Source organism: Protomyctophum parallelum, assembly GCF_964188405.1.
Source record: "Protomyctophum parallelum genome assembly, chromosome: 22".
NCBI classification, from domain to species: Eukaryota; Metazoa; Chordata; class Actinopteri; order Myctophiformes; family Myctophidae; genus Protomyctophum; species Protomyctophum parallelum.
The window spans coordinates 17,135,218-17,162,651 of NC_139714.1; the positions used below are offsets into that span (position 1 = coordinate 17,135,218).

General features: G+C 47.3%; 1 protein-coding gene across 1 annotated transcript in view; it reads left to right on the top strand.

The window, feature by feature from the left end:
- The window catches only part of pcloa (piccolo presynaptic cytomatrix protein a), a gene marked incomplete at both ends in the record, with an annotated part of 97,501 nt that overhangs the window by 37,024 nt on the left and 33,043 nt on the right, over positions 1-27,434 (top strand). Inside the window, 5 exons of the mRNA XM_083794564.1 lie at positions 8,551-8,721; positions 13,155-17,376; positions 17,779-19,253; positions 22,877-24,998; positions 27,376-27,423. Of these exons, the coding sequence (XP_083650690.1) occupies positions 8,551-8,721; positions 13,155-17,376; positions 17,779-19,253; positions 22,877-24,998; positions 27,376-27,423 (8,038 nt within the window). The remainder of the gene's footprint in view (positions 1-8,550; positions 8,722-13,154; positions 17,377-17,778; positions 19,254-22,876; positions 24,999-27,375; positions 27,424-27,434) is intronic.

The window sequence follows — 27,434 nt, forward strand, 5'->3', positions numbered from 1 at the left end:
AAATGAAAAGTGTATCTTAATTCCCTCTTATATGTTATTCTGAATGGGCTGGAGGGATTCTGCCCTTTCACAGCAATCACAATATTGTCTTTGTCACTGCAGCACATCCGTCCAGCGCCCATACCCTATAGGTGGGGTTTGGTGAAAGCGCCTTTCTTTCTGGAGTTTCTTACATACAGTATAGGGTAGGTATAGAGCGTCTAAGTCCCTCCCCCTTTCAGAACGACGAGTGGCCCAGGAAATGAAACCCAATGCATTTTTCCCATAGGCATTTCTTAAAGTATTTATTTAAAGACGAGTTAGCTTTGTCCGCGGCGTAACCGTCTTTAAATAAATACTTTAAGAAAAGCCTATGGGCAAAATGCATTGGGATTCATTTCCTGGGCCACTCGTCATTCTGAAAGGGGGTGGGACTGCGACGCTCTATACTGCCTCCCCATGGTCAGCCGGGGCGCCTGTTGGAGGGGATATATAGGAACTGGTCGGAATACCGTGTTCCCTCCACACACTACTACGTCCTACTGGGGAAACTCCCCCCCTGTCAGATCATAAGAAGCAGCTTGGACGACTCCTCATGCATTGAAGGAAGCATGAGCTCAGTTCTGGGCTCTCCCCAGGTTGGCAGAGAGAGAGTAGCGCCCAGGATCGCAGCTTAGGCAATTTGCACTGAGTGAAAAATGGGTAAATATAATGGAAAAATGGGGAAAAATAGAGGAAAGGAACTTTCAGGAATATGTCAAAACAACACATCAAACCACATATGAGCACACAGTACTCGACTCGAAACGGATCTAAAGTAAATGAAATAAATTATATGCAATAACCCGAGAATAAAATAACCTCTCCGTAACCCCACTCAGTGGGTGTTGGCCTGGAAACTAGTTAGTTTAACAGTCAGCGGTTGTGACGCACGCCGAAAATAGCAGATATTCTCCTTTAAATCTTTTGCTGCGTATATACATGCCTAGTGGTGACGCGTGTGTGGCGATAACGCCACTGATGACGACACCATGGCCCTGGAACTGGGCTGTGACTTGGAGAAGCTGAAAGGCTCCTAGCGTTATGGCCTGCCAGCTAACTAGATGTCTGGCTGATAGACTGACTGACTGAGAGGCTGCTTGGCTGGATGCAGTGCAGTGTTGTTTTTGGCAGCAAATTTCTATTTTAGTTTTAGTCATAGTCTTTGTACTGAAACTTCATTTAGTTTTAGTCACATTTTAGTCACCTGGAATGTCTTAGTGTTAGTCTAGTTTTAGTCGACTAAATGTCATAAGATTTTAGTCGACTAAATATACAGTTGATTTAGTCGACTAAAATGTATTTTGGCAGGTCTTGATGCCGTCGTAATGAGTGTTACACTTGCTGAAAATAGCCGATCAACAAGCTTGTAGATCAGCTATTTTCAGCATGCAACCATGTGTAAAATGACTTATACTGGATCTCTTGTCCACTAGTCCCTTCCTAACAATGTAGTCTAGTTTTTTTTGTCGACAAAATTGTCAATATATTTAGTCTTAGTTTTAGTCATCGTAGCTTAGTTTTCATTTAGTTTCCATTTGTTTTTGTCAGTGAAAAAAGGTAGTCGACGAACATTTTTCGTCTTAGTTTTAGTCGACGAAAACGACACTGCTGCAGTGCAGGGCGAAAAGTATAACCAAGAACATTTGGTGCACTTTGAGTTATCTGTACTTTACTTGAGTATTTACAATTTTGAGTGCTTTTACTTCTACTCCACCTGCACATCTCGGAGGCAAATATTATACTTTTACTCCACTACATTTATTTGAAAAACGTACTAGTTACTTAGCGAAGTTAGTGCTATTAATATACATTTCGGCCATTTGAAAGTAGTCGATCTTCAAGCTCGCGACGCGTGGTCATTTATACTTTTACTTTAAGTAAAACATTTGAGTAGTTTCTCCACCACTGGAAGGCTGGCTGTTTGCCTGGCTAGAATCTCATCAGTTCTTATCAGCAGGCATCTCTCTGTCTCCGGCTCCGAGAGCCGGATCTCTCTGGTGGAATAGAATAGATTGAGCAGTCACGCTGGTCCAAGACTCCCACAGTGGAGGAGGTGTGGCTGACACACACACACACACACACACACACACACACACACACACACACGCACGCGTGTCACACACACACGCGCATGCGTGTGTTCGCCAAAAATGCGTGTTCACCAAGAAATCCACCTCAGGAGGGGGAGACTCATGTCTCGGCTCTCTTCTCATTCAGTGTGTGATGTACTGTACTGACACTGTACAGTCTGTACTGTACTGTACAGTCATTATGTAAAGCCACATGCGGCCCCCACCCATGCGGCCCCCACCTTCACTTAATGCGGCCCTTAATATCGGAATACTGACATATTATTGATTTCTGAATCTAGTAGTAGCTTAATGACTATAATATTAAAATGGTATTGTCTTTTTTTATGTCAAATGTATTTTGTATTTTAGTTCATAAAGATAACATAATTAAACTAAATGCATTTGAATTAAATACACATTTTAGTTTCCAGGGTTCCAATTAAAACTATAGAAACTATTACAAAATATAGCAGAACTACAGGCTCAAAAAAGCTAGTAGATCTGCTAATTTCTTTAGTTTTGTTGAGGTCTCTGCCCAACAGTATCTGGACTGAGGGTGGACAAACAGTGGCTCTTTCCATCATCACAGTTGCACAATGCACTGTACGTGCACTGTCCATGGTGCTGAAAGCTTGTAAACATTAATGGGATTCATTACAATGGGGTTTGGGCACGGGCACATTCACGTGCAAATGCAGGTATGTGACCACCTGACCATATACCGTCGTGGTGAAATCACTATAAACAAATCCCTGAACAGGAGGTGTCGCTCACAGAAATCAGTTTGCTGGTTCTGTGAGGGGCTTGCGATTTGTTGTCTCCTCCATTGTTTAAAAATTTTAACTTTGACCACTGACCGCAGAGTGGGGTCAACTAAAATGCACTTTTCAAGCCACTGGAGCGGCGGTGGCTCAGGGGTAGAGTGGGCTCCCCCAGAGTTACTGTCCTTGAGCAAGACACTGAACCCCTAATTGCTCCTGATGTGCTGGTTGGTGCCTTGCATGGTTTCCTCCTCCATCGGTGTATTATTATGAATGTGTGTATGAATGGGTGAATGTAATGCACAATCTATGTAAAGCGCCTTGGATAAAGGCGCTATATAAATGCACCTTTTACCATTTTGGTGCATGTGTGACCGTGCCACACCAGCTTTGCCTCTTGACTCTTTGCCAGCCTGTCTTTATTTCTCTACCTCCCTTTTTCCTACCTCTACACCACGCAACTCTTTTTCCCCTTCCGCTGTTTCTTCATCTCTATCTCCCTTTCTCTCTCTCTCTCTTTCTCTCTCTCTCTCTGTCTCTCTCTCTCTCTCTCTCTCTCTCTCTGTTGCAGAGCTTCACAGCAGGGTTTATGCTAAATTCAGGCAGCCTACGGAGGAGATCTGAGGTCTGTTAAGAGAGAGAGAGAGAGGGAGAGAGAGAGGGAGAGAGGGGAGAGAGAGGGGGGAGAGAGAGAGAGAGAGAGAGAGAGAGAGAGAGAGAGAGAGAGAGAGAGAGAGAGAACAGTGGGGTGGAACATGAGGTGTTTACATCAGCAATGAAGGCTACATGGAATCATGCTGACTATTACTGTAACTCCTTTGAGGTGTGTGTGTGTGTGTGTGTGTGTGTGTGTGTGTGTGTGTGTGTGTGCACGTGCGTGCAAGCATGATATGACTCTCTATGCTCTCATAGCTTTATTTTTGTATCGCTAGGTACACTGGGCCTCATGCGGAAACCGTTCTTAAGAGGACATTTGTTCTTAGACCCACTTAGGACGTTTTTAAGACGGTTTTGGGATCTCTCAATGTTTTCTTAGCTGTGATCTGTTCGTAGTGCTCGAGTGGAACACTCTTAGGGGTGCCTTGTGTTTCATGAATCTGACTGGACTTCTCTTAGGAATTCACGTAGGAACTAATGTAAGAGGAAAGGTTAGTGTAGGAATGACCGTGTTAGTGGCTGGAGAAACGGTACAGAGGCATTGGTAAAGGTTAACCAATGGTAGGTTCATTCACCAAATGAGCACTACAAACCGGCATAAATACAGGAAGCTCTCTATAGTCTACTCCCAGCACAGACTTCAGTTCACTGGCAAAATGGCAACCTTTTATAACCAGCTGGAGATAATTATAATGGACTATACCATTTACAGGTGTGTCTTCAAATGAGAACATACAATAAATAAGCATACAATAAATAAATAAATAACCTTAAACCATACAAATGTTACAAGTTTCTGTGAACTACATGAACTATACAAGTTATAAATCCTTCACACTACAACATAAATAAGCAATCCCAACAGCACATCTTGTCCAGCCCAATCCTTACTGAAACGCATCACAGGCAATTGTCAGGCATTCAATCAAACCTCAACAATAGAACTCCACATTATTGCACTTCCCCAAACATATTGAATCTATAACCCACATTGCACTTTCCCCTCATGTTTGTTAATCACCACGGATTTCCCCAGGTGGAACTCGTTGGCTAGTATTCAACAATAACATCATGACTGCAAAATACGACTGTGCAAGTTAATAAAGTGCCAATATGCTGTGCAGAATAAGTAACAAAGGAAAGGAAAGGTACTATGTTTACCCAGGGTAACTGGACTAAGCTCAAGAACTTGTTTACAGCCAGGCCCTGCTCATAGAACATTTCATAGTAGGGGTTCAATGCCTTGCTCAAGGGCACTTCAGCAGTGGTAATTTTAACGTGCCAGTCCGGGGATACGAACTAGCGACCTTTCCGATATCAAGACCGTTCGGCCACCGCTGCCCACTCTGGCAGAGGACCACTCTGTTACAGTTAGAAACTTATTGGCGCATGAGGCCCACAGGCCTACTCAGCTCTCAAAATCCCCAGTTGTTGAAAGCTGTAATCATTTGCTTATCTATATATTCCCTGTTCCCACATTATGATCCCCTCAACAGGGCCTCGTTGGCGTCCTCCTCTAGCGCCGTCCGTGTGCAATTAACCCATTCTGACCTGAGATCAGATTCTAAAAATGTCTTCTACATCCTGACAGTTTTCCATTCTGACCTGAGATCAGATTCTAAAAATGTCTTCTACATCCTGACAGTTTTCCATTCTGACCTGAGATCAGATTCTAAAAATGTCTTCTACATCCTGACAGTTTTCCATTCTGACCTGAGATCAGATTCAAAAAATGTCTTCTACATCCTGACAGTTTTCCATTCTGACCTGAGATCAGATTCTAAAAATGTCTTCTACATCCTGACAGTTTTCCATTCTGACCTGAGATCAGATTCTAAAAATGTCTTCTACATCCTGACAGTTTTCCATTCTGACCTGAGATCAGATTCTAAAAATGTCTTCTACATCCTGACAGTTTTCTGAAAAAGCTATGTTTCTATGTCAGTCGTTCTTCGATTTTTCAAAAATAGCTAAAGCATAGCATAATGCTAACACCAAAAGGGGTTCCTGCCCAAAATGGATTAATTGAACACCTGAGATTGCAGCCATAACAGCCATAAGATAAACATCACAGGACAGAATGGCTGCAGATGGGAACAGCTGTGCCAGCTGTGCCTGGCTGTCTCAGGCGACGGAATACCGTTTATCTGGAAGTAATTGTCTGCACTTTTAGGACAGACGCATGGCTCCCATGGGTGACTGACTGTAGTGAAGGAAATGGCGCTGAAATTATTATGGCACTTTCTAGCATAAGCGACACATTGAAGACATCGCTTAAATGGTCCATGTTTTCTTGTGTTCATGCTTCGTCATGCAACAAATACCAAAAGTAGCAGATACTCAAGCTTGAGTCGCAAATCAACACATTGGGAGCTTGTAGACATGCTGTTTTCACTATGTGCCTATAATAAAGGTCTTAGACGAAGGTCTAAGATGAAAGCATGCACCGCCACCTTCTCTGAAATCGCTCAGACAGGAGACAATGTCAGACTGAAGCTTCAAGAAAGCTACAGTCTGATAATCAGGCTACATCATTTCCATTCACGGAGATATATTAAAAATACATATTTCAATTTCCCCATTTCTGCCTAGCAGCAACCCAGATAGATATGTTTTACAGTAGGAAAGAAATATGAAGCGGAAGTTGGGGGGTGGGGGGACATCTGCTGTTGCTGTGCAGCCTTGAAGCGCTTCCAATGTTAATTTAGTTTTAGTCATATTTTAGCCTTTCTTTTTATATATATATTTTACTCGACTAAATCTGCAGTTGATTTTGTTGACAAAAATGCCTTTTGACAGGCCTTGCTGCCTGATTTTACACTTTGTTGCATGCTGAAAATAGGCGATCTACAAGCTCACAATTTGTTCCACTGTGACACATTGTGAGCTTTTCTTTTTTACACTGAGCGAGTTTGAGGTGGATCTGATACTCAGACTGGTCCAGTGCTCAGGCCCTAATGATAAATATGGTTAATTGGAGCGACTGTGGCTCAGGAGGTAGAGCAGGTCGTCCAATGATCCATGGGTCAGCGGTTCGAATCCCGGCTCCTCCTCCTCCTGTCTACATGTCGAAGTGTCCTTGGGCAAGACACTGAACCCCAAATTGCTCCCGATGTGCTGGTTGGTGCCTTGCATGGCTTCCGCCGCAATTGGTGTATGAATGTGTGTGTGACTGGGTGAATGTAATGCACAATCTATGTAATGCACCTTGGATAAAGGGCTATATAAATGCACCATTTACCATTTAAGAAAAGGATCCCAACAGAAGCAGCCGTGTCCAATGCCTTGCCTTTTGTGGTAACGGCTGTCCTAATGAATTATTTTTTATTTAAGAAGTGACAGTCCATATATACAGCATATGCACGCACGCACCCACGCACGCCAGACAGACAGACAGACAGACAGACAGACAGACAGACAGACAGACAGACAGACAGACACACACACACACGGTCCATCTTTGTATTCAATCTGTCAATTTTCTATTTCAAACCTGCAGTCATTTTCCCCATTATATAGACACTTTTCTTGTCTCCGTCCAATTCACTCAGAACCAGTGCTGAGGAGAGTTTATTTGGCTTTTGTCTTTTGGTGTGAAAATCCTGTGAGGTATATTTGAATGTTGTGAGAAAAAACACACTCCCATAAACACGTTATCTCCACACTGTGCGTAAGCTGACAGGCTGGCTGACGCGCCAACATGGTCTCTTTTGCTAAACCCTGAAATGTCTGCAGACACATAGGCCTACAGGCTCCGACATGGGCTTTGGTAAACCCCTGTCCCATTACCATGCATTATTGATGGCTGGGCCTATCTCTTAAGTTACATAAATGCAAAAAAAGCTAGCCTAGAAATAGAATGAGTTACACAGGGTCATTCACCCTGTGTAACTTACAGTGTTAAGTTATTATTTATTGCTGTTTTGCGTCTTAATAACAACCCAGTTACAGCCAAACGCACTCATCGCTCTCTCTCTCTCTCTCCACAAGGAATCTTTGAAGACCTTTACCAGTCATATAATGTTCGCTACTGATTCAACTACAGAGCTTTAAACCATAGCTTGACCTTCAAATAGAAGCATTTTCAAGTATGTTTGTATAATAATAATAATATCTTATATCTTTCTAAATATCTTTCTTAACACTCAAAGACGCTTTACATGTGTTGGGGCCAGGGGGGGAACAAGAAAAAGGACAACTTCATTTGAAAAAGAAAAACAGTTAAAAGAATAAAACCAATATGACAAGTTTTAAAACACATCAGCTTGGGAATGTGGTTGTGAACAGGTGGGTTTTCAGTAAAGATTTGAAGGTAGGAAGTGAGGGGGCATCTCGGATGTGTTTGGGGAGAGCATTCCAGAGGGTAGGGGCGGCCACGGAGAAGGCCCTGTTGCCCCAGGTTTTCCGTTTGGTATATATTTACACATAAAGCAGTGCATATATGTGTAATATGACTTGATAGAAATGATGTATAGGAAAGGAGGCATGTCAAATCGCAAATGGCAGTGACACTCCTAAACAAACCAATATGATTTGAATTCATTCTTGAGGAGCTAATCTATCTACAGTATACCACATTGAGCATTTTTATTCTGAACATAATCTAGTGGTAGTGAGAGAGAAAAAAGTAGCTCAGAATTATGCTACTATAGCAACAGGAATGGAACGTGAGGATTTGAAATGCTCACACGGTGAAGCCAATCTATACCGAACGGATCTGCAGGCCTAAAACGTTATGATGTTAGCATTACGTTATGCTTTAGCTATTGAAAAATAGCAGATCTACAAGCTCGTAGCGCGCCACTCGGTGGCGCGCTACGAGCTTGTGTAGGTCTGCTATTTTTGAAAAATCGAAGAACGACTGACATAGAAACATAGCTTTTTCAGAAAACTGATGTATAAGACATTTTTAGAATCTGATCTCAGGTCAGGACTCAGAATGGGTTAAAACGTTATGGCTGAAGACGACTGATATGAATAAGTAAATAACGTATATGTTTTTGTTTGTTTGTTTGTTTGTTTGTTGTTGTCTTTTACAGAAAGAATGGCTGTGTCTCAACTGCCAGACACAAAGAGCCATGTCGGGCCAGCTGGGAGATGGAGCGGGTCCACCTCCTCCTGCCATGGCTTCCCCCAAGAAGCAGCCCCCTGCTCCGGATCCGGCTCCCGCTCCGGCTCTGGCTCCCGATCCTGCCCCAGCTCCCGAACCGGCTCCTGCTCCTGCTACAGCTCCCGAACCTGCTCCTGCTACAGCTCCCGAACCTGCTCCTGCTACAGCTCCCGAACCTGCTCCTGCTACAGCTCCCGAACCTGTTCCTGCTCCTGCTACAGCTCCCGAACCTGCTCCTGCTACAGCTCCCGAACCTGTTCCTGCTCCTGCTACAGCTCCCGAACCTGTTCCTGCTCCTGCTAAAGCTCCCGCTCCCGAACCTGCTTCTGCCCCTCCCTCCATCCCCGACCCTGCACCTCCCGACGCCAAGGTAGTACCCGAACCCTCCCCTACACCTACACCCGATAGCACCCCTCCTAATGAGAGCCCTCCACAGTCAATAGAACCAACACAGGCAGCGGCAATAGAACCACCGCAGATGGAGACTGTGCCGGAACTTAAACCAGAAGCTCAGTTCCCTTCTCCTCCAGAGGGGATAATAACTGATGCTGCAGCAGTTGAGCCTAACTCAGAGAAAGTAGTAGTAGATGAGCAGTCAGAGAAAAGGGAACACTGTAATAACGCTGAGACTGGGACACACATCGAAAGTGCAGCCAACGCTGTCGAGAGTGAGAGACTGTCGGCTGATAAAGGCTTAGAAGAGACTTCTGCCTCTGTTGCCAAGACACAGGCCCCTGTGGAGGCAGCAGCGGAGCCAAACCTAGAGGCTTCTGATAGTGACAGCCGTAATATTGATGCTTCTTCTACAGCAAGTGTAGAAGTGGTAGAGTCCACGTCAGAGAAAGTTCCAACAGCAACATTAGAAGCAGTTGAACCTCCAGCCCCTGAAAGTACAGACCCTGTTGTAAAGGAGGAACCAGTAACACATCCTCAAAGCTCCGAGCCAGAAAGTACAGACCCTGTTGTAAAGGAGGAGACCGTAGCACCTCCTCAAAGCCCTAAGCCAGAAAGTACAGACCCTGTTGTAAAGGAGGAGACAGTAGCTCCTCCTCCACCTTCCGAGCGTACTATTCCAGTTAATATTGAACAGGAGGAGGAGATAACAAAGCCTTGTGAGCCAACTAGGGCCGAGGAACCAATTCCTCCCGACGTCATAGAACCTAAGAAAGCCGAGCCCAACACAATCACAATACAATACAACGCAAGTCATTCTGTGGATAGTACAGCAGACAGTACTACGGTAGACTCGGAACCAGTAGAGAAATCTCTTTCCACAGAGCTGGACCATGTCACCCCTAGTAGTGCTGCTGCCCCTGGCGGTGGAGTTACACCTGAACCAACAGAGGCCCCACAGCCACCCAGACACGTAGAAGATGTCGAGGGAACTCTGCCAGTGGGCGCTGAGAACATGCAGTCTGTCTCCTCCACCCTAGGGGAAAAAGTTGACCATAAAGTAACAGAACCTATCGCATGTGTAGCGGGTGGGGAAGAACCTACACCAGTGCAGGAAAAATGTACTTCTGAGAGTGTCTGTGAACAAGAAGAGAGTGAGGCAGGCACTGCTACAGCTCTAGAGTCAAACATCTCTGCTGAGAATAAACTAGAAATAGAGAGAGACGACGAGACGTCTCTGACGGGTAGTGATGTGAAACAGCCAGAGAGCAACGTTGAGGGAGAGGTGTCACCCAAAGTCACAGAAGCGGAAAAAAATAATGCTACATCTGAGCCGCCTGTGGCGGAAATCATCCCGTCAGTCAGAGCAGAAGAGAGAGACATTGAGTCACCGCCGGCTGTCAAACCGGAGCATATTTCAGTATCAGAGGAAAACACAGTATGTGACAAAGAAGAGAGCAGCGCAGGGACCGTCGATGCTGGAAATAACATGGCAGGTGGAATATGTGAGACTGCTTTAGAAAGCCAAAGCCTGTCTAAATGTCTGACTCCTGCTGTAGCAGAACCTGACATCCTCCCGGTCCCTGTAGTTAGCGAGCAGAACAAACACAAAGCCCCCCCGATGGAAGACAGGTGTGACGCTGAGGAGAAACGGACCGCGGCAGCAGCTGAGCCATTGGAAAAGCCCAGTGTTTTGGACACGGTTGCAGAGGTGACTGTAGAATATAGTCTGTAGAAATATAGTCTAGTCTAGAGTCACACTAGAGGATTCATTCATAATTCAGATTCTTGTCATGGACTTGACGTCAATCTACTTCCATAAAAACTGCCGAACATGCTGTGCAAATAATGCACTCAAGCTATTTAAAGATATCATTCAGTAGTGGGTGTCTCCCCACCACTCAAGCTATTTAATAAAAGGTCGTTATACCAATTTGATCCAATTATCAGGAGAACCCACAAATATATTCTGTAGAGTGTTACAGTTCCAATTGTGTCTGCTCATTGTCGGCCTGGCCCAGACATTCTTTGACAGTACTCGGCTACAGATTTTGTCAAATTGGTCCAAATTGGTATAAATCGGTATCTCTCTAGTCATCAAACGAAACGGGTCTTTCACATTTTTCATATTCCTCCCTGATGGAAGTGCTCCGTTTTGAGCAAAATGCCTCAAATCATGAACACAGCGTGTGATTTCTGTAATATTTTGCACTCAACATTCCCACAATAGGCTGAGGACAAAATGCCATGCACTTGTTCAATGTTTAACATCGCCTCACAGCCCAATTCGTGTTTTTAACTGCACCACTCTGTGTAAAGCTTTGTAAGCACACTCCCTAGACTACAGGCCAAGGAAAAACCTTTGCCCTGCATTTGTCACGTCTGCCTTTCATAGCATCACCAGGAAGCCGACTTATATAAAACACATAATATTACTCCTTCATATTGTATCCAAATTTCACGCAAATTGGTATAGAAATGTGATCAAGACAGATCTGTTAGATTTTTCATATTCCATCCTGATTGGCTAAGATTGACATCTAATGTTTGCAGGTGTAGCCCGTTTTGAACAATATTATGCAAATCATGAACGCAGCGTCCGATTGCAGTGAAACTTTGCATGCAAACAAATGCCACCCTTTTAACATTACCCTATTTTAACGCCACCAGGAGGCCGATTTTTTAATTACAAACTTTTTAATTACTCCTACAAATTTTGTCCAAACAAATCGGTACACATTGGGCTCTATTTTGCATGTCTCAAGTACCAGGTCTTATTATGACTTAACTTAAGACTTGGAGGTGTGGCCAATGCTGTTTGGATATTTTCAGTGGCCAAACCGCATTGGTCATGCCTCCATGTCTTAAGTTAAGTCATAACACCTTCTACTTAAAGGACAACTTTAGTTTTTTTCAACCAAGGTCCTACTAGACCCCAAGAAATTACATCTGGCCACAAAAGTTCACGGGATCTACTGAATATGAAGGTAGCCTATACTGGGGGGAAGCCACACTGTAATAGGCTCAATATGTCAGTTTGACACATTAAGTAGATCCTTTGTGATCTTTTGTGGCCAGATGTAATTTCTTGGGGTCTAGTAGGACTATAGTAAATAATAAAAAAATAAATTGCTATAACATTTTGTAAAGAAATACATATTTAGCCCCATGCTCGAATGCCCCCCCCCCCCCCCCCCCTGTCAAAAACAGCTAAAATCCCTAAAACAAAAGAAAGCAGCAAATTAATTTGTTTTAACACTCATCTTGTAGTTTCTCTAATAACAACCTAAAACATGAACCTTGGTTGAAAAAAACTAAAGTAGAGCCCATGTTCTCTATAACCCATTCTGACCGGGCACCCATTTTGGTGTTGGCATCATGTTATGCTTTAGCTATTGAAAAATAGCAGATCTACAAGCTCATATCGCGCCACCGAGTGGCGCGATACGAGCTTGTAGGTCTGCTATTTTTTGAAAAATCGAAGAACGACTGACATTTTTAGAATCTGATCTCAGGTCAGAATGGGTTAATCAGACCAGTGTGTGTCCAGTGGAAAACTCGTATGAATCTGATCTCAGGTCAGAATGGAATAATCAAGTGTTCAAGACGGTTCGGTCCTATTTTTCATATTCCATCCTGATTGGCGAATTCAGAACCCTGGCCACAATAGCCTGCCTGACCTGGCTGAGATCTGTGCTCTGATGAGCACTTTTTCGAGTTTTAATTTTATTTATTTGTTTATTTATTGTTCCACCACATAGAATATCTCTGTTTATCCTTATCCTATACCTCTCCCCCCTGATTGGATATAATCGGTATCCTGACCTAAAAATAATATGTTTATAGTTGTTAAACTAGAAACATATATTTCAAATATACTTCAATCACTTCATGCTGGGGCATTAATGCTGTTGGTGGTAAAGGGTGTCGAAAATCTAATTGTGTCTTATTTCATTCCTACAGGCGCAGGTGATGAAGGAGACCCTTATGGAGCCCGGTGAGAAAGACACAGCTGCAAAGGAGAGCAGCCCTCCAGACCTCGCCAAGCAAGAGGCCAGACCTTCAGACCTCGCCAAGCAGGAGGCCAGTCCTTCAGACCTCGCCAAGCAGGAGGCCAGTCCTTCAGACCTCGCCAAGCAGGAAGCCAGTCCTACTAGTCCTCCAGACCCCGCCAAGCAGGAGGCCAGTCCTCCAGACCCCGCCAAGCAGGAGGCCAGTCCTACCAGTCCTCCAGACCCCGCCAAGCAGGAGGCCAGTCCTACCAGTCCTTCAGAATACCTCGCCAAGCTGGAGAGCACGGTGCTTCCTATCCTGGAAGCCCAGGCAGGCACGCAATCACAGGAGGACGAGGACGCACTCACTGACACGTTAAAGCGGAGGCGTAGACTAGAGGTGCTTCCTCTCTCGTCCGAGTCCCCCAGCTCAGAGGACGACAGAGAGCTTTCTGAGAGGAAGGATGACACCGGCACCCCAAAGAAGAAGCTCCTTGTGCCGACCGATTTGAAGTATGACTCTCTGGACGACACGAGTGAAAGTTTCGGGAAGGAGAGTCCCATGTCGGGAGACGACGAGGACTTCATCCGAAAACAGATCATGGAAATGAGTGAAAATGAGGACGCTTCTCCGTCCGACGAGGAAAACCTTATTCGGCGAAAGATCAGAGAGGACGAGAAGAGAAGAGAAGGTGTCGAGAGGAGTGCATCGGGGAAATCCAGGCGACTTGTCAAGAAGAACACGATAAGCCCGGATGAGGAGGAAGAAAAGCGGATCTGCTCCTCTTTGGATAAACATGACGAGACACAGGGAGAGGCTGAAGCAGAACCCAAAGAAGGTGAGTCAGAGTGTGGTGTTGCAGTGCGCAAATTCCGTACTATTGAGCTCAATGCGACCAGTGGTCCTATGCGTGTACCTACAGAAGATGGTGAGATTGAGATGGAATGTCTCACAGACTCACCCGATGACCGGTCCAGAGGGGACGGGTCATCTAGTCTTCACGCGTCCAGCTTCACTCCCGGAACGTCTCCCACGTCCGTTTCTTCTCTGGACGAAGACAGCGACAGCAGCAGTCCCGGCCACATCCGCTCCAGTGAGGGAAAACAACACAGGAAAGCCAAACACAGACAACCGGGCCAGGTGCTGCCGACTATTGAAGACTCTTCTGAGGAGGAAGAGTTACGGGAGGAAGAGGAACTCTTGAGGGAGCAAGAGAAACACAAGGGCTCTGGAAAGAAATCCAAAAAGGACAAAGAGGAGATTCGCGCCCAGCGGAGACGAGAGCGCCCGAAGACCCCGCCGAGCAACCTCTCGCCCATCGAAGACGCGTCGCCCACGGAGGAACTGAGGCAAGAGGCCGAGATGGAGGAGATCAGACGTTCGTCCTGCTCCGATTTCTCCCCGAGCATCGAGTCGGAACCCGAAGGGTCCGAGATCCACGCTGCAAAGATCGCGGCTGTGCAGAAAACGTACAAGCTGCCCACGTCGGTGTCTCTTCACTCCCCAACCGAGGACCAAAATACCGACAAACAGCAGCAAACTCTCAAAACTGCTGACGAGGCCTACGAGGAGATTATGTTGAGGGCCAATTCTCCAACGGTGGAGAAAGAAGTGGCTCAACCAGGGAAAGAGTCCCTTTATGGAGGCATGCTCATCGAAGACTACGCCTATGAGTCCCTTATTGACGGTAAAAAGACTGGCGAAGCGGAGCAGATCACGGTTCCTGCTCAGTCCAAACAGCTGCGTTCACCAGACGAGGTCTACGAAGACATGCTGAAGAAAAGGAACGAGTTCATGAAGCTGGAGCAGGAATATGACAAGATGCCGCCGGAGAAAGAAATCGTGAAACCGGAGATTGTGAAACCAGAGATCGTGTTGCAACCTGCTGAGAGCAACGACTCCATGAGCGGCACGGTGACATTAGGCAAGGACGGGAAGCCATTGCTGGACGCTGAGTCTGCCTACGATGAGCTCATGAAGAAGGCTCTGACTCCTGGGACCAGTCCGACCCAACAGGGTCCAGACATGCAAGGCACGGTGCCCAGGCTGATGAACATCCCAGACTTGAAAGTGACACAGTGTTCCTCTGCTGAATTGTCGTCCGATGAAGAGATGTGGCAAACCAAGACTTCAACAGGAGCACCAGCAGGAGCATCAACTGCTGCAGCTGTGATTGGTGGAGTCCCCTCAGCATCTACATCAGATCGGCAACCTCACACCACTACTGCAACATCCCAGCCTGATGTTGTGGACTTGTCCCACAGCCCACCACACAGACCGCCTGCCCCGGTCATCGCCAGCGTGTCACCCTTGTCCACCGTCCCCCAATATACGGCCACTGTGCCCAGCGTAGTGTCAACTGCCCCGCCCGTGCCCCCTAAACCACCCCTCCTACGCAGGGGTAACTCTCAGGAAAAAGCAGATGTCCCCGTTCCGCCCCCGCCACCACCTCCACCCACCTCGCCCAAACCAGCAGTTTTCCCTAGGAAAGCTCCCATTCCACTTCCTCCTCAGGCCTCGGCGACCCCAATCAGAACCGTCGAACCGTTGGCTTTGGTCACAAACCAAGGTGCACCTTTAAGACACCCCGTTGCACCGACGTACAAGCCTCACGTTCCCCCTCCGGTTCCCCCAAAACCATCTATCGCTGCTGGGATGGCATACAGCCCGAGAGCCGGGGACGGCGTCAAGCCACCGATAGCACCAAAACCCGGCTCCCAGCCAACGTCTCCAGCCCATGTTCCACATCCACCCAGACCCACCATGCTTCCCACAGCGTGCCCTGTCGAGGCGGCCCTAAATCTGAGCCCCACTGCAGAAAGCAAACCCAACGTCCATCGCTCGCCAACGCCCCCCTCTTCACCGAGGTTTGCCAGCAATCTCCGCGACACCTATGTGGTCATCACGCTGCCATCTCAACCCAGTTCTCCCATCGAGGGACTTTCAACACAAGCCCCCTCTAGTCCTGGTCCAGCATCTCCTTCAAGACAAACCCATTCACAAAGTCATTATCCGCCACAGTCTCATCCGCAAACTAGTCATTATCAACCACAGTCTCATCCTCAAAGTCATTATCAACCACAGTCTCAGCCTCAGTCGTACCAACAGCCACACCCCAGGGTGCCTCTGGCGTACACCAGAGTCACCGAATCCATAGAAAACCAAGAGATCTGTGGCCCCGAAAGGCATGTGTCTAGTTCCTGTCATATCATCGAGGCCATATCTGCCTCAGCGCAGCCACCCGTAGTCATGCCCAACCTCGTCTCTCAAGTAGTCACCACTGAACTCCAAAGAACCATGGTCTCGGTTGTACACGAACGGACGCCGGGCCCGGTACCGGCTCCTCGGGCAAACGGTGTCCCGGTGTCAATGGAAAGACGTAAAAGTACCCAACTATCAGCACCGAATCAGCCAGGGGAGGTGGTGGATCTCAGGACCATGATGAAGGTGACCCCAGAATCGGACATGCAAGGTGTCGACTTGTCGGCTAGCCCAGAGTTGAGATCTCAGTCCGTAGCGAAGGAGGTCAGCGTTCGCCAGAACAGTGCAGTGCAGTCGCCCGTGGTCAACCTCAGCGCCGAGTCATCGACCGTGTCCATAGTTACCGACAGCATCACCATCGTGACCTGCGCTTCCACCATTCAGCGATACGACCTCGCCAACACCAGTCCGGCGTCATCGGTGCCCCTCCAGCTAACCAAAAACAAGGCGTTCGAGCCCGTCTCCCAAATCGTCTATCGGCCAATCGACTCTCAACCCTCTGATGGTTGTGCGGGTGCAGATCAGATCCCCATCAACCTGTCGGTGGGGACGAGCGCCGGCATAGGAACGTTGTTCCAGCCCGTTCCCGTCACCGTCGCCCCCGCTCCCGCTCTGACCTGCGTCACGGCAAACGGGTTGACCACGGGCACGGCGACGGTGGCGGGCGCCGTGGACCTCAGCACCACGAAGCCCTTCAACACCATGGTGTCGGTGGACGCCGCCACCGCAGAGGTGGCCACGGCCGTGGTCACGGAAGACGGTGACGACGGCAAACCCGTGGACCTCACGGCGGGGGGGAGGAGGGCGGCGGCATGCTGCGACGTCGTCTACAACCTCCCGTTCGTCGGGAGCTGTGCCACCGCCGCACAGCAGCAGCCCGCCGCCGCGCCTCTGCCCGAGGACCGCTTTGGATATCGAGACGACCACTACCAGTACGACCGTTCCCCTTATGGCAGCATGAGAGGCTTTGGTGGAATCAAGCCGTCCATGTCCGACACTAACCTGGCGGAGGCCGGCCTTTTCCTCTATAAGAGCAAGAACAGTTATAATTTCAACGGCACCACGGACTGTGCCGTAGACCTGACCTCAGCAAAGATGTGCGACGCAGGTCAGTGTGCTGACATCGCCGACCTCTCACTCAAATGTCACTTTGAGTTGCCTCGACTCATCCATGGCTAATAATACAATTTATTTTATTTTATTTTTTATTTATCATCCTGATTTGCATGGACATTGTTTTTTGCATGGACATTTTTTATGTATTCTCTCTTTTTTCCCCTTTTCTCTTTTTCTTTTTTTTTTGCATTTGCCTGAATGCCGTTGAACATTGTTTGTCTGGGCTTGTCACTCTCCTCCTTGCCTGGCAATTCATGTTTTTTACATTTTTTCCTTTTTGCCCTTTTCGTCGTTTGGATAAGAGCATGGCTTGCTGTCTGTCTACCTCTCCAACATTTACGTTAATCTGCATTATTTGGACTCAAAATGCTATGTTTTAACTTTTGATTGACAGGTGAAGCTGTGGACTACTCCAGGAAAGGAATGACAATCCCACCTTATTCCCAGTCCAGAGTCTCAGGCGCTGCAACAACCAGCGTCTTAAGGTCGTCCAATGGGGTCGTCTATTCCTCCGTTGCGGCACCGATCCCGTCGACATACGCCGTCACCACTCAACCCGGCTCTATCTTTAGCACGTCGTACAACGCCCTGCCGGGGATGCACACCAGCGACACCATGCCCTCTCTGTCCGACCTGCAGAACCTGCCACTCACTCGATCCCACAGCTTCCTCTCCACCGTCCCCATCCCCACCACCACGGTCCCTCTCAACCTGGAGCTCCCCAAGCCCAACGACGTCCTGACCGCCGCCACCAGCTCTCTCTCCCTGGACACCTACACGGACGCGTCCCTGGAGGCCATCGCCGCCTCCCTGGAGGCCCTGTCCTCGCCCATGGTCCCCGGCGGAGACGGCCAGTACCAGGCGGAGCGCGAGAGGCTGGAGATGGAGAAGCTCAAGCAGCAGCGCCTGGCCGAGGAGCTGGAGTGGGAGCGCCAGGAGATCCAGCGCTTCCGCGAGCAGGAGCAGTTCATCGTCCAGAAGGAGCTGGAGGAGCTCCAGGCCATGAAGCAGCACATCCTGTCGCAGCAGGAGGACGAGCGGCAGGCCCACCTGATGATGCAGAAGGAGACCTACGCGCAGCAGCAGCAGCAGCTGGAGCAGATCCAGAGGCTCCAGGAGCAGCTCCGCGTGCAGCTGGAGGAGCAGAAGCTCCGGCAGATGTACCCGGAGCCCGGGCGCGGCCCCCAGGAGGCCATCGTCCTGGGGCCCGACGGCACGGTGCTGTCCCGCAAGATCACGGACAGCGGCTGTCAGACGGACGAGGAGGACGAGTCCGTCAGCAAGGCCTACAACACGGCGGGGAGGAAGAAGAGGAGCAGCACGAAGAAGAGCGTGGACAGCTGCGTGCAGACGGACGACGAGGACCAGGACGAGTGGGAGGCCCAGAGGGGGCGCCGGAGCCGACCCCGCACCGCCAGGGGAGACCGGGGAGACCACCGGGGCGGGACGTCGGACAACATCTCTCTTCAGGCCCACACGGAGATCTCCATACAGACGGACTCCGACGGAAACATCAGGCTGGACACCAGGATGGAGCTGTCCGACTCCGAGAGGACTTCCCCGAAGAGACGCCCCACCCCCTTAGAGATAGGCCACTCCCCGAATCTCAAGGTCGACCCTGCCACTCTTCAGGCCCCGCCCAAATCCCCGAACATCCTTTACTCCCCGATATCCCCCTGTATGTCCCCGAGCAAGTCCCTGGAGTTTGTGTCCTATGACAAGTCGCTGGGTGACACGAGCCCCCAGAAGCTGAGCGTAGCCACTGACCTGAGCCCCAGGGGACCGAAGGCTATGCAGAGATCCCTGTCTGACCCCAAGCCCATGAGTCCAACTGGGGACGACAGAGGTCAATATGGCGATGGCTACACTGTAAGTATATTTATTTATATTCATATGGATCACCATTAGCATCCACAAAGTGGTCACTATAGTCTTCCTACTGTAGGTTCCACAAAATAACAACAATACTAAAAACAATAATAAAACACTACTGTACAGTATATCAATAAAAGCCCCAAAAAGCTATACAAGCTATACTATAATATTCTTTTGTAAGTTATTCCCTATGCTGGCCAAGAAGCATTTATTGACATAAACATACTTTTCTTGTAAAGTTGAGAAGCATAGATTTGGAGTTTGGCGAACGCTCCTCACTTCTCTCTCTTTAGGAGGCGGTGGTAACGTTTATAAATGCAGACTGGAATGTAGTGCTGCCAGAATTGGCCAAAAATGATATTTGAATATTCCTTTTAAAACACCACATGTATTCGAACAATTTTTGAATGATTTTGAATGACGAATGTATATGATTTTAATATGAATATGATATGAATATTGCAGCCTAATAGGCTGTAAAACGTTCTCTTTCTTTATCTATATGGTCCGGTCCTGTATGGGCCGCGGTTGGTGCTGAGAAATGCGCTCTCTTGAGTCTTGCGAGATCAAATGAATGATTCATAATTATCTTAATAGCCTAATTGTTGTCTAATGTTTTAGTTTACGTGGCACAGAGTCTCGCCAGAACTCTTTTTTTATTTGAATCTTAATTTAAAATATTCAATTATTCTTTTATTTGAATATTCATTTGAATATGGAATATTCGTTGGCAGCACTACTGGAATGTATGTCATAATTATAAGTTATCTGGATGTAGGAAAAAAAAGCAATATTCAGTTTCAAATTTTAGTCGAATATAATGTCTTAGTTTGCTATGCTTTAGGAGTGAGCTTTCATACAATGTAACCTGCATCACTAATGTAATATTTTGGGCAGGAGACATACTGGGAAATCACATAAAAATATATATCTGAGACATATAAAAGAAGGTTATGCATACTTAGTGTACTTACGCTTCTTATGTTGCCTCTAGCTCTTGTCTCGGGGTATGTTTGTACGTTTTATTTTTTTGGCCTGGTTGATTCACTTCAGAGAACCTCAAAGGAGAAGGCAGCGAAGAGCTGAGCTTGCAGGAAAATACTGAGCTGTCAGAAATCCATAGAGGCTTAATGTGAATAAATTGCCTCTCAGAGACTGCCCTTAACCTATTTTGGGCGGGAACCCCTTTTGGTGTTTTAGGCATTATTATGTTATGCTTTATCTATTGAAAAAAGAAATAGCATGATCTAGCGCTCGTATAGGTCTGCTATTTTTTTTAAATCGTGAAAATGTGCCTCAAATCTTTGCATATATATTATTACAGAGCGAACATTTTAACTCAAATCTTTGCTTCTGGGGAGGGTCCCTCATGGAACAACATATTTTCAGATGTAATTATATTACATATAATTTGTGGGGTCCTTGACATGCAATATTGAGCACCACTGATACAGAAACATGAGGATTTTCAGAAAACTGCCAGGATTTTGAATACATTTTATTTTTAATTTCGACGTCGGGTCTGAATGGGTTAAGAGCGTATAATCTATTGAGCAGCAGGTAACATTTATAGGCAGGAATACACGGTTTAATTACCTTACACCGAAGATCAACACGATAAGTGTTTATTGCTCTCTTCAAGACTCCATGGTTTTAGTCATTACTTAGAATTAAGACACAGAGTAAAATAATACAGTGTTGTCTCCACCAGGCCGAAGGCATATAGGGAGAGAGTTACTGTATGTTTGGCACCCTGTCCGTCTGTCTGTACAGCTAATATCCGGTACCGTTGGCCCGGTTGCTGCCAAACAGATTGTCCAATTTTATTGTACAATAGAATGGTCTGTTATAGCACCACCATCAGGCTGATTTCTTTTTTACCAGCTGCAAGCTGGTCAATATTAGCTTGTGAAAGTCCCGACAGGAGATCATTTTCTGCTGAGCCTGCTCTGTCACCAGTTGGCAACACTGGTTGCCAAGCCTGCATATTTCCAGCCTAACGTGGATTCATTCACAGTTGCTTGCCTGGTTTGGTTTTTGGAGGCTGCTTAGCTTATTTCTGTCACGACAGTTGCCACCACTGGCAACAACCCATAACATCCCATCGTCTGCACGGCATGGCTAGTTGAGCAGTTCTGATTGGCTGCCTCGTCTCCAGCCATGTTGCCTCAGAATTCTTTAGGGTCACTAATTTGAGCATAACAGCGGAGCGCAGCTAAAAAGTGGCATAACGTCAGCAGCAGACCCACAGATAATAATAATGCAGCTGGTAATTAATTGATTTAATCAATTTGGGCTTGTTTTTTAACAAAACACATATTTTTTGTATTACTCCATACATGATCCATACATCATGCAAATCAGCACACACTATCTCTATAGTCATGTGATCAACATCGTTGCCTTCCAAAGTTTGAAGAATTGGTCTTATAGAAATAGTCATCAAGGATCATAATGTCACCTTCTTAAACTAATGGCCAAAGTAATTATTTGAGGAAATTTCTTTTTTGGCCTAAGTCAGCTCTTCATGACACGTACTGGCCACCTCTGGTAAAATCGGCAAAGTCCTAATTGAAAAGGATCATGCAGATCACGCCCCTTTTAGTAAAATGGCCTATCTCAAGAGTGTGACTTAGGCCAAAATGGGCTAAATAAATCACATGGTTTTGTGACAAAAAACAAACAAAACAAAAAAGCCACAAAAAAGATTGTCAAGTCAGTAAATAAATTGGCCTAAGAGGGTTAGTCCAATTTAATTATATTTAATCCTCTTATGTTACATAACTGACAGATATTTTAAGTTAACTAGTCATACTGTAAATTGTTATAAATGTTGTTGGTGAAATGATTAAGAACTATCATATAGTTTTGTTTTGGATCATTTTATTTATTTATTTTTCCAACCTAAAAATTTTTACTTAGGCCATTAGTTTAAGAAGGTGACAATAAGCAAGCTAAGAAGCTATCGTGGTTTGCAGATGTGGCCTGTTTAAAAAAAATCATGAACGCAGCGTCCAATTGCTGTGAAACTTTGCACGCACATTTCCATTACGTTGAGGAACAAGTAATGCCACCCTTTTAATATTGTCCTATTATAGCGCCACCAGGACAGACACATGTTTATATTACTTATACATTGTTCCAAAGTCCAAACATCACAAACATTTCTGACCTGGTGGATGGACCTGGAAGATGAACAGAATTTTCTTTCTTTCTGTAACCATTATGGGGTGTTGTTTGTTTGTTTATTTAGATCCCCATTAGCTACTACCTTAGTAGCAGCTACTCTTCCTGGGGTCCACACATAAAATACATTACAATTACATCATATTAAATACATTTTACAAGACTGTAAGAAAAACAGTTAAAAAAATAAAATACAACTAAATATAAAACAAGTGATTAATAAATATAACATCGCAACCATGAATACAATTTCAGTTTGAGTAGCCTACCGTTCAGTATGAAAGATTTTAAACAGTGTTCAATGACCATCATCGAAAGCATCATCTTTAACTTATTTTTAAATCTGGGTGCATTAATTATCCCGAGCTGAAAAAGAAGAGCTCTTTCAATGTCCTCATGTCCATCGTCTCCCCTCCTGTGTCTCACCGCAGGGCCAAAGCTCCGGCAGCACGCCCACAGGCACTCAGAAGAAGGTGAAGAGGACGCTCCCCAACCCGCCGTCCGAAGACGAGTCCACCGCCACCGGCCAGACGGCGTACAGCACCGGCTCCGCCCGGCGGAGGATGTGCCGCAACTCCAACATGGCACGCGCCAAGATCCTCCAGGACATCGACCGCGAGCTGGACCTGGTGGAGCGCGAGTCCTCCAAGCTGCGCAAGAAGCAGGCCGAGCTGGACGAGGAGGAGAAGGAGATCGACGCCAAGCTTCGGTACCTGGAGATGGGCATCAACCGCCGGAAAGACGCCCTCCTGATGGAGCGCGAGAAGAGAGAGAGGGCTTATCTGCAGAGCGTGGCCGAGGACCGAGACTACATGTCGGACAGTGAGGTCAGTAACATCCGGGAGACGAGCCACTCGGTGGACGGTGACGACGAGGAGATCATGGAGAGGAGTCACGGGAGTCACGGTCTGGAGCGACCCCGGACGGCGCCGCAGTCGGAACTGGACGACTTCGTCCCGCCTCAGACCAAGCACGACTACGGGAAATACTCCTACCAGTATCCCCAGAGCCAGTACCAGCAGTCCCTCTACCAGCAGAGCCCCCACCAGTCCTACCAGTCCCAGTCCCTCTACTCGTCCGTCCCCTCCCTCACCGCCGCCCAGCAGCAGAGCTACCAGCAGATGCTCCTGCTGCAGCAGAAAGCCGCCAGGCAGGCGGCGCTCCTCGAAGAGTTGGAGTCCACCAAATACGAGATCATCAGCCGCCAGCCCGACCCCTCCTCGTCGTCCTCCGCCTACCTCGGCGGCGTCAAGTACGACAAATACGGGAACCACCTGGACCTCCGGGCGCTGGACTCGGTGAGCATCGCGAGCAGCCCCATGTCAGCCGTCTCCGACTCCTACTACCACGCTGTGGACGTGGAGCAGCACCACACGCCGCGGAGCTACATGCTCCTGGAGGACGCGGCGGAGCTGGCCGCCGCCGCCAAGGCGGGCTCCTCCGCGGGGGGCCTCATGTCGTCGGCCTACAGCCTCGCCGAGAGGGAGCTGGCCAAGGCGGAGAAGCTGCTGCGGCGGAGTGCCGCCGATCTGGGCTCCACCGACTACCTGCTGGGGTCCTCCACGTCCCGGCTTCACACCTACGGCAAGGAGGACGAGGACCCCATGGATGATCCCTATGAGCTGAAGCTCCTGAAACAACAGCTGAAGCAGGAGTTCCGGAGGAGTACGGGCGGAACGGAGGGCTTGGAGCAGCTGGGCCTGTCCCACCACTACTACACCCCACAGAGCTCTACTCCCAGCTACTCCCAGAGGCACTACCCCAAGACCCAGGAGAAGTACAGCATCAGCAGGCTCACTCTGGAGAAGCAGGCGGCGAAGAACCTCCCGGCGTCGGCCATGCTCTACCAGAAACACAAGACGCCTCTCATGGAGCCGAAGGTCTCCAAGTATTCCTCCATGACAGACGGCAGGGGGGGTTTGGACACGGATTACAACTATCTGGGGAACCCCAGTAGTGGATCCCAGCAGAGATCCAGCAGGCTCATGCAGGACGAGATCACCTTCGGCCTGCGCAAGAACATCGCGGAGCAGCAGCAGAAGTACCTGGGCTCCACGCTGGGCGCCAACCTGGCCGGGTCCCTGAACCTCATGGGCCAGAGCTCGGGCCTGGACTCCCAGGCCTATCCCAGCGGCAGCCGCTCCAGACCCTCGTCCAGGCCCACGTCCTGCTACGGCCTGGACCTGTCCCTGAAGAGGGACCCGTCCAGCTCGTCCCTGAGGCTCAAGGGGGACGGCGAAGCGTCCTCCGGGGACTACCAGACGCCCTCGGGGCGCGCCAAGCCCACCAGCCTGCCCATCGTGCAGGGCGGGCGCGGCCGGCTGCCCATCGTGGCGCAGAACTCGGAGGAAGAGAGTCCGCTGAGTCCCGTGGGGCAGCCCATGGGCATGGCGCGGGCATCGGCGGGGCCACTGCCGCCCATCTCGGCGGACTCCAGGGACCAGTTCGGCTCGTGCCTGTCTCTGCAAGAGCAGCAGCATCTCAGGGAGGAACCCACCCGGGGTAGGGGCTACCTGATGGACGACCTCCAAGGCACCATGGAGGATGGTGAAGGTAAACGGCATACAGTACTACAGTACAACAGTACTGTATCATTATGTAACTACTGCTACTGCATGTTATATCTTTTAGACTGCTGTGGCTTCATTTCTTTGCACTTTCTTCTAGTATTTGTGAGTGTATAAGAACACTTGCACGCACGCACGCACAATCTATGTAAAGCGCCTTGGATAAAGGCGCTATATAACCACCTGCATGAGTGTTTTTTTCTCTCTCTCTATCTCAATGATCAATGATGTATTTTCTCAATTAATACATTCGTTTTTCACTGAATTGTTTGCATGCATGTCTTTGTGTACATTTCTGTCATGCTTTGAATTTGGTCTTTTCTTTGGGTGTTTGTTTGAATACACATTATGCATGTTTTCTGTCCATTTCTGTCTTTGTTTTCGAGCTACAGCACGTTGTGTAGGATTTATTCCTCTGTGAATACCAATATCTCACTCGCAGCAGCCTACATTTTATTTTAGACCATATATACCATCACTGTAGCCATTTAAAACCCATTTTAGGCGGGGACCCCTTTTGGTGTTAGCATTATGCTATGCTTTAGCTATTGAAAAATATCTACAAGCTCATAGCTCGCCACCGAGTGGCGCGCTACGAGCTTGTAGGTCTGCTATTTTTGAAAAATCAAAGAACGACTGACATAGAAACATAGCTTTTTCAGAAAACTGTCATTTTCAAACAGACATTTTTAGAATCTGATCTCAGGTCAAAATGGGTCAAACACATGCAAGATGTAAGTCTTAGAGAGATATTTTCATAGTCCCTTAAATCCTGTTTGTTAAGCATACCATGCTTGAGCAACAAGGGCAGAATAATTAATCCCTATTCAAAACTATGCCTAGAGTCTAGGCCCTAGACCTTTGCAATGGCTTGTTCTTATCCGTCACGCAAAAAAGTGCCTCCCCACTACAAAAATGAAATAAAAAACAGTAGGTTTTGATATAAACTATGCTTTATTATAATAATAACTTATTCAGTTCAAATATATAGAGTATATTTTATTTATATACAGTATATATATTGGAGAGTTGTCGATGTCTGCTGTGGAGGCTATACACTAATATTGTATTATCATGCTGTTAAAATGTACTATATAGTTTAATATAAAAATGTGCTGTGATACCAAACATTGGTCAACTAAGTAGTGTATAGCTAACCTCACAATATGGTGGAGGTACAGTCAGGGACACACAGGGACCTTATGGTGGAGGTACAGTCAGGGACACACAGGGACCTTATGGTGGAGGTACAGTCAGGGACACACAGGGACCTTATGGTGGAGGTACAGTCAGGGACACACAGGGACCTTATGGTGGAGGTACAGCCAGGGACACACAGGGACCTTATGGTGGAGGTACAGCCAGGGACACACAGGGACCTTATGGTGGAGGTACAGCCAGGGACACACAGGGACCTTATGGTGGAGGTACAGCCAGGGACACACAGGGACCTTATGGTGGAGGTACAGCCAGGGACACACAGGGACCTTATGGTGGAGGTACAGCCAGGGACACACAGGGACCTTATGGTGGAGGTACAGCCAGGGACACACAGGGACCTTATGGTGGAGGTACAGCCAGGGACACACAGGGACCTTATGGTGGAGGTACAGCCAGGGACACACAGGGACCTTATGGTGGAGGTACAGCCAGGGACACACAGGGACCTTATGGTGGAGGTACAGCCAGGGACACACAGGGACCTTATGGTGGAGGTACAGCCAGGGACACACAGGGACCTTATGGTGGAGGTACAGCCAGGGACACACAGGGACCTTGCATGTTTAGCTTGTTTCAAAATGCATGTTATTTGAATGCGATATTACTGTAAGTGAAATAAATCTTAACATCTTAATTTGCATGCCTTTGTGTGAGTGTTTGCATGGATATATTGTCATATTTATGTAGATTGTATGTTGAAACGATTGCATTATAAACACCTTTTTATGAATAATAATTGACTGACTACTAGCTATTAACTATACTTACACTATTCAGCTTTGCTGTTTCATGAATGCACATGCATGTACAAAACAATCATATTAAAAGTGGTACGTGTAGTCGTGTATGCACATTGCCAATGCTCATACTGCATATGATTTCAGGTAAAACTCAAGAAAATAAATAAGTGTTTAAAAGCAACTTGGAACTGGGAAGTAAAAAATGCACGTGAACTCTTAGCATGAGGTGCCAAAGTCTTCTGAAGACAGTAATGTATATATTCTTATTGCTTGGAGAAAAATGAAAATACAATTCCCAGTTCTGATTTGTCTTGAATGTAACATTTCATGCCCCATGTTGATATTAATACAGATGTCTACTGTATGTATTATGCATTTTAAACCCCTTTGCCTTGATTCCAGGCCTAAGTGATTCAATGATGGCTTTGGACAGAGATGATCCAAACAATGGTAGAGTATTT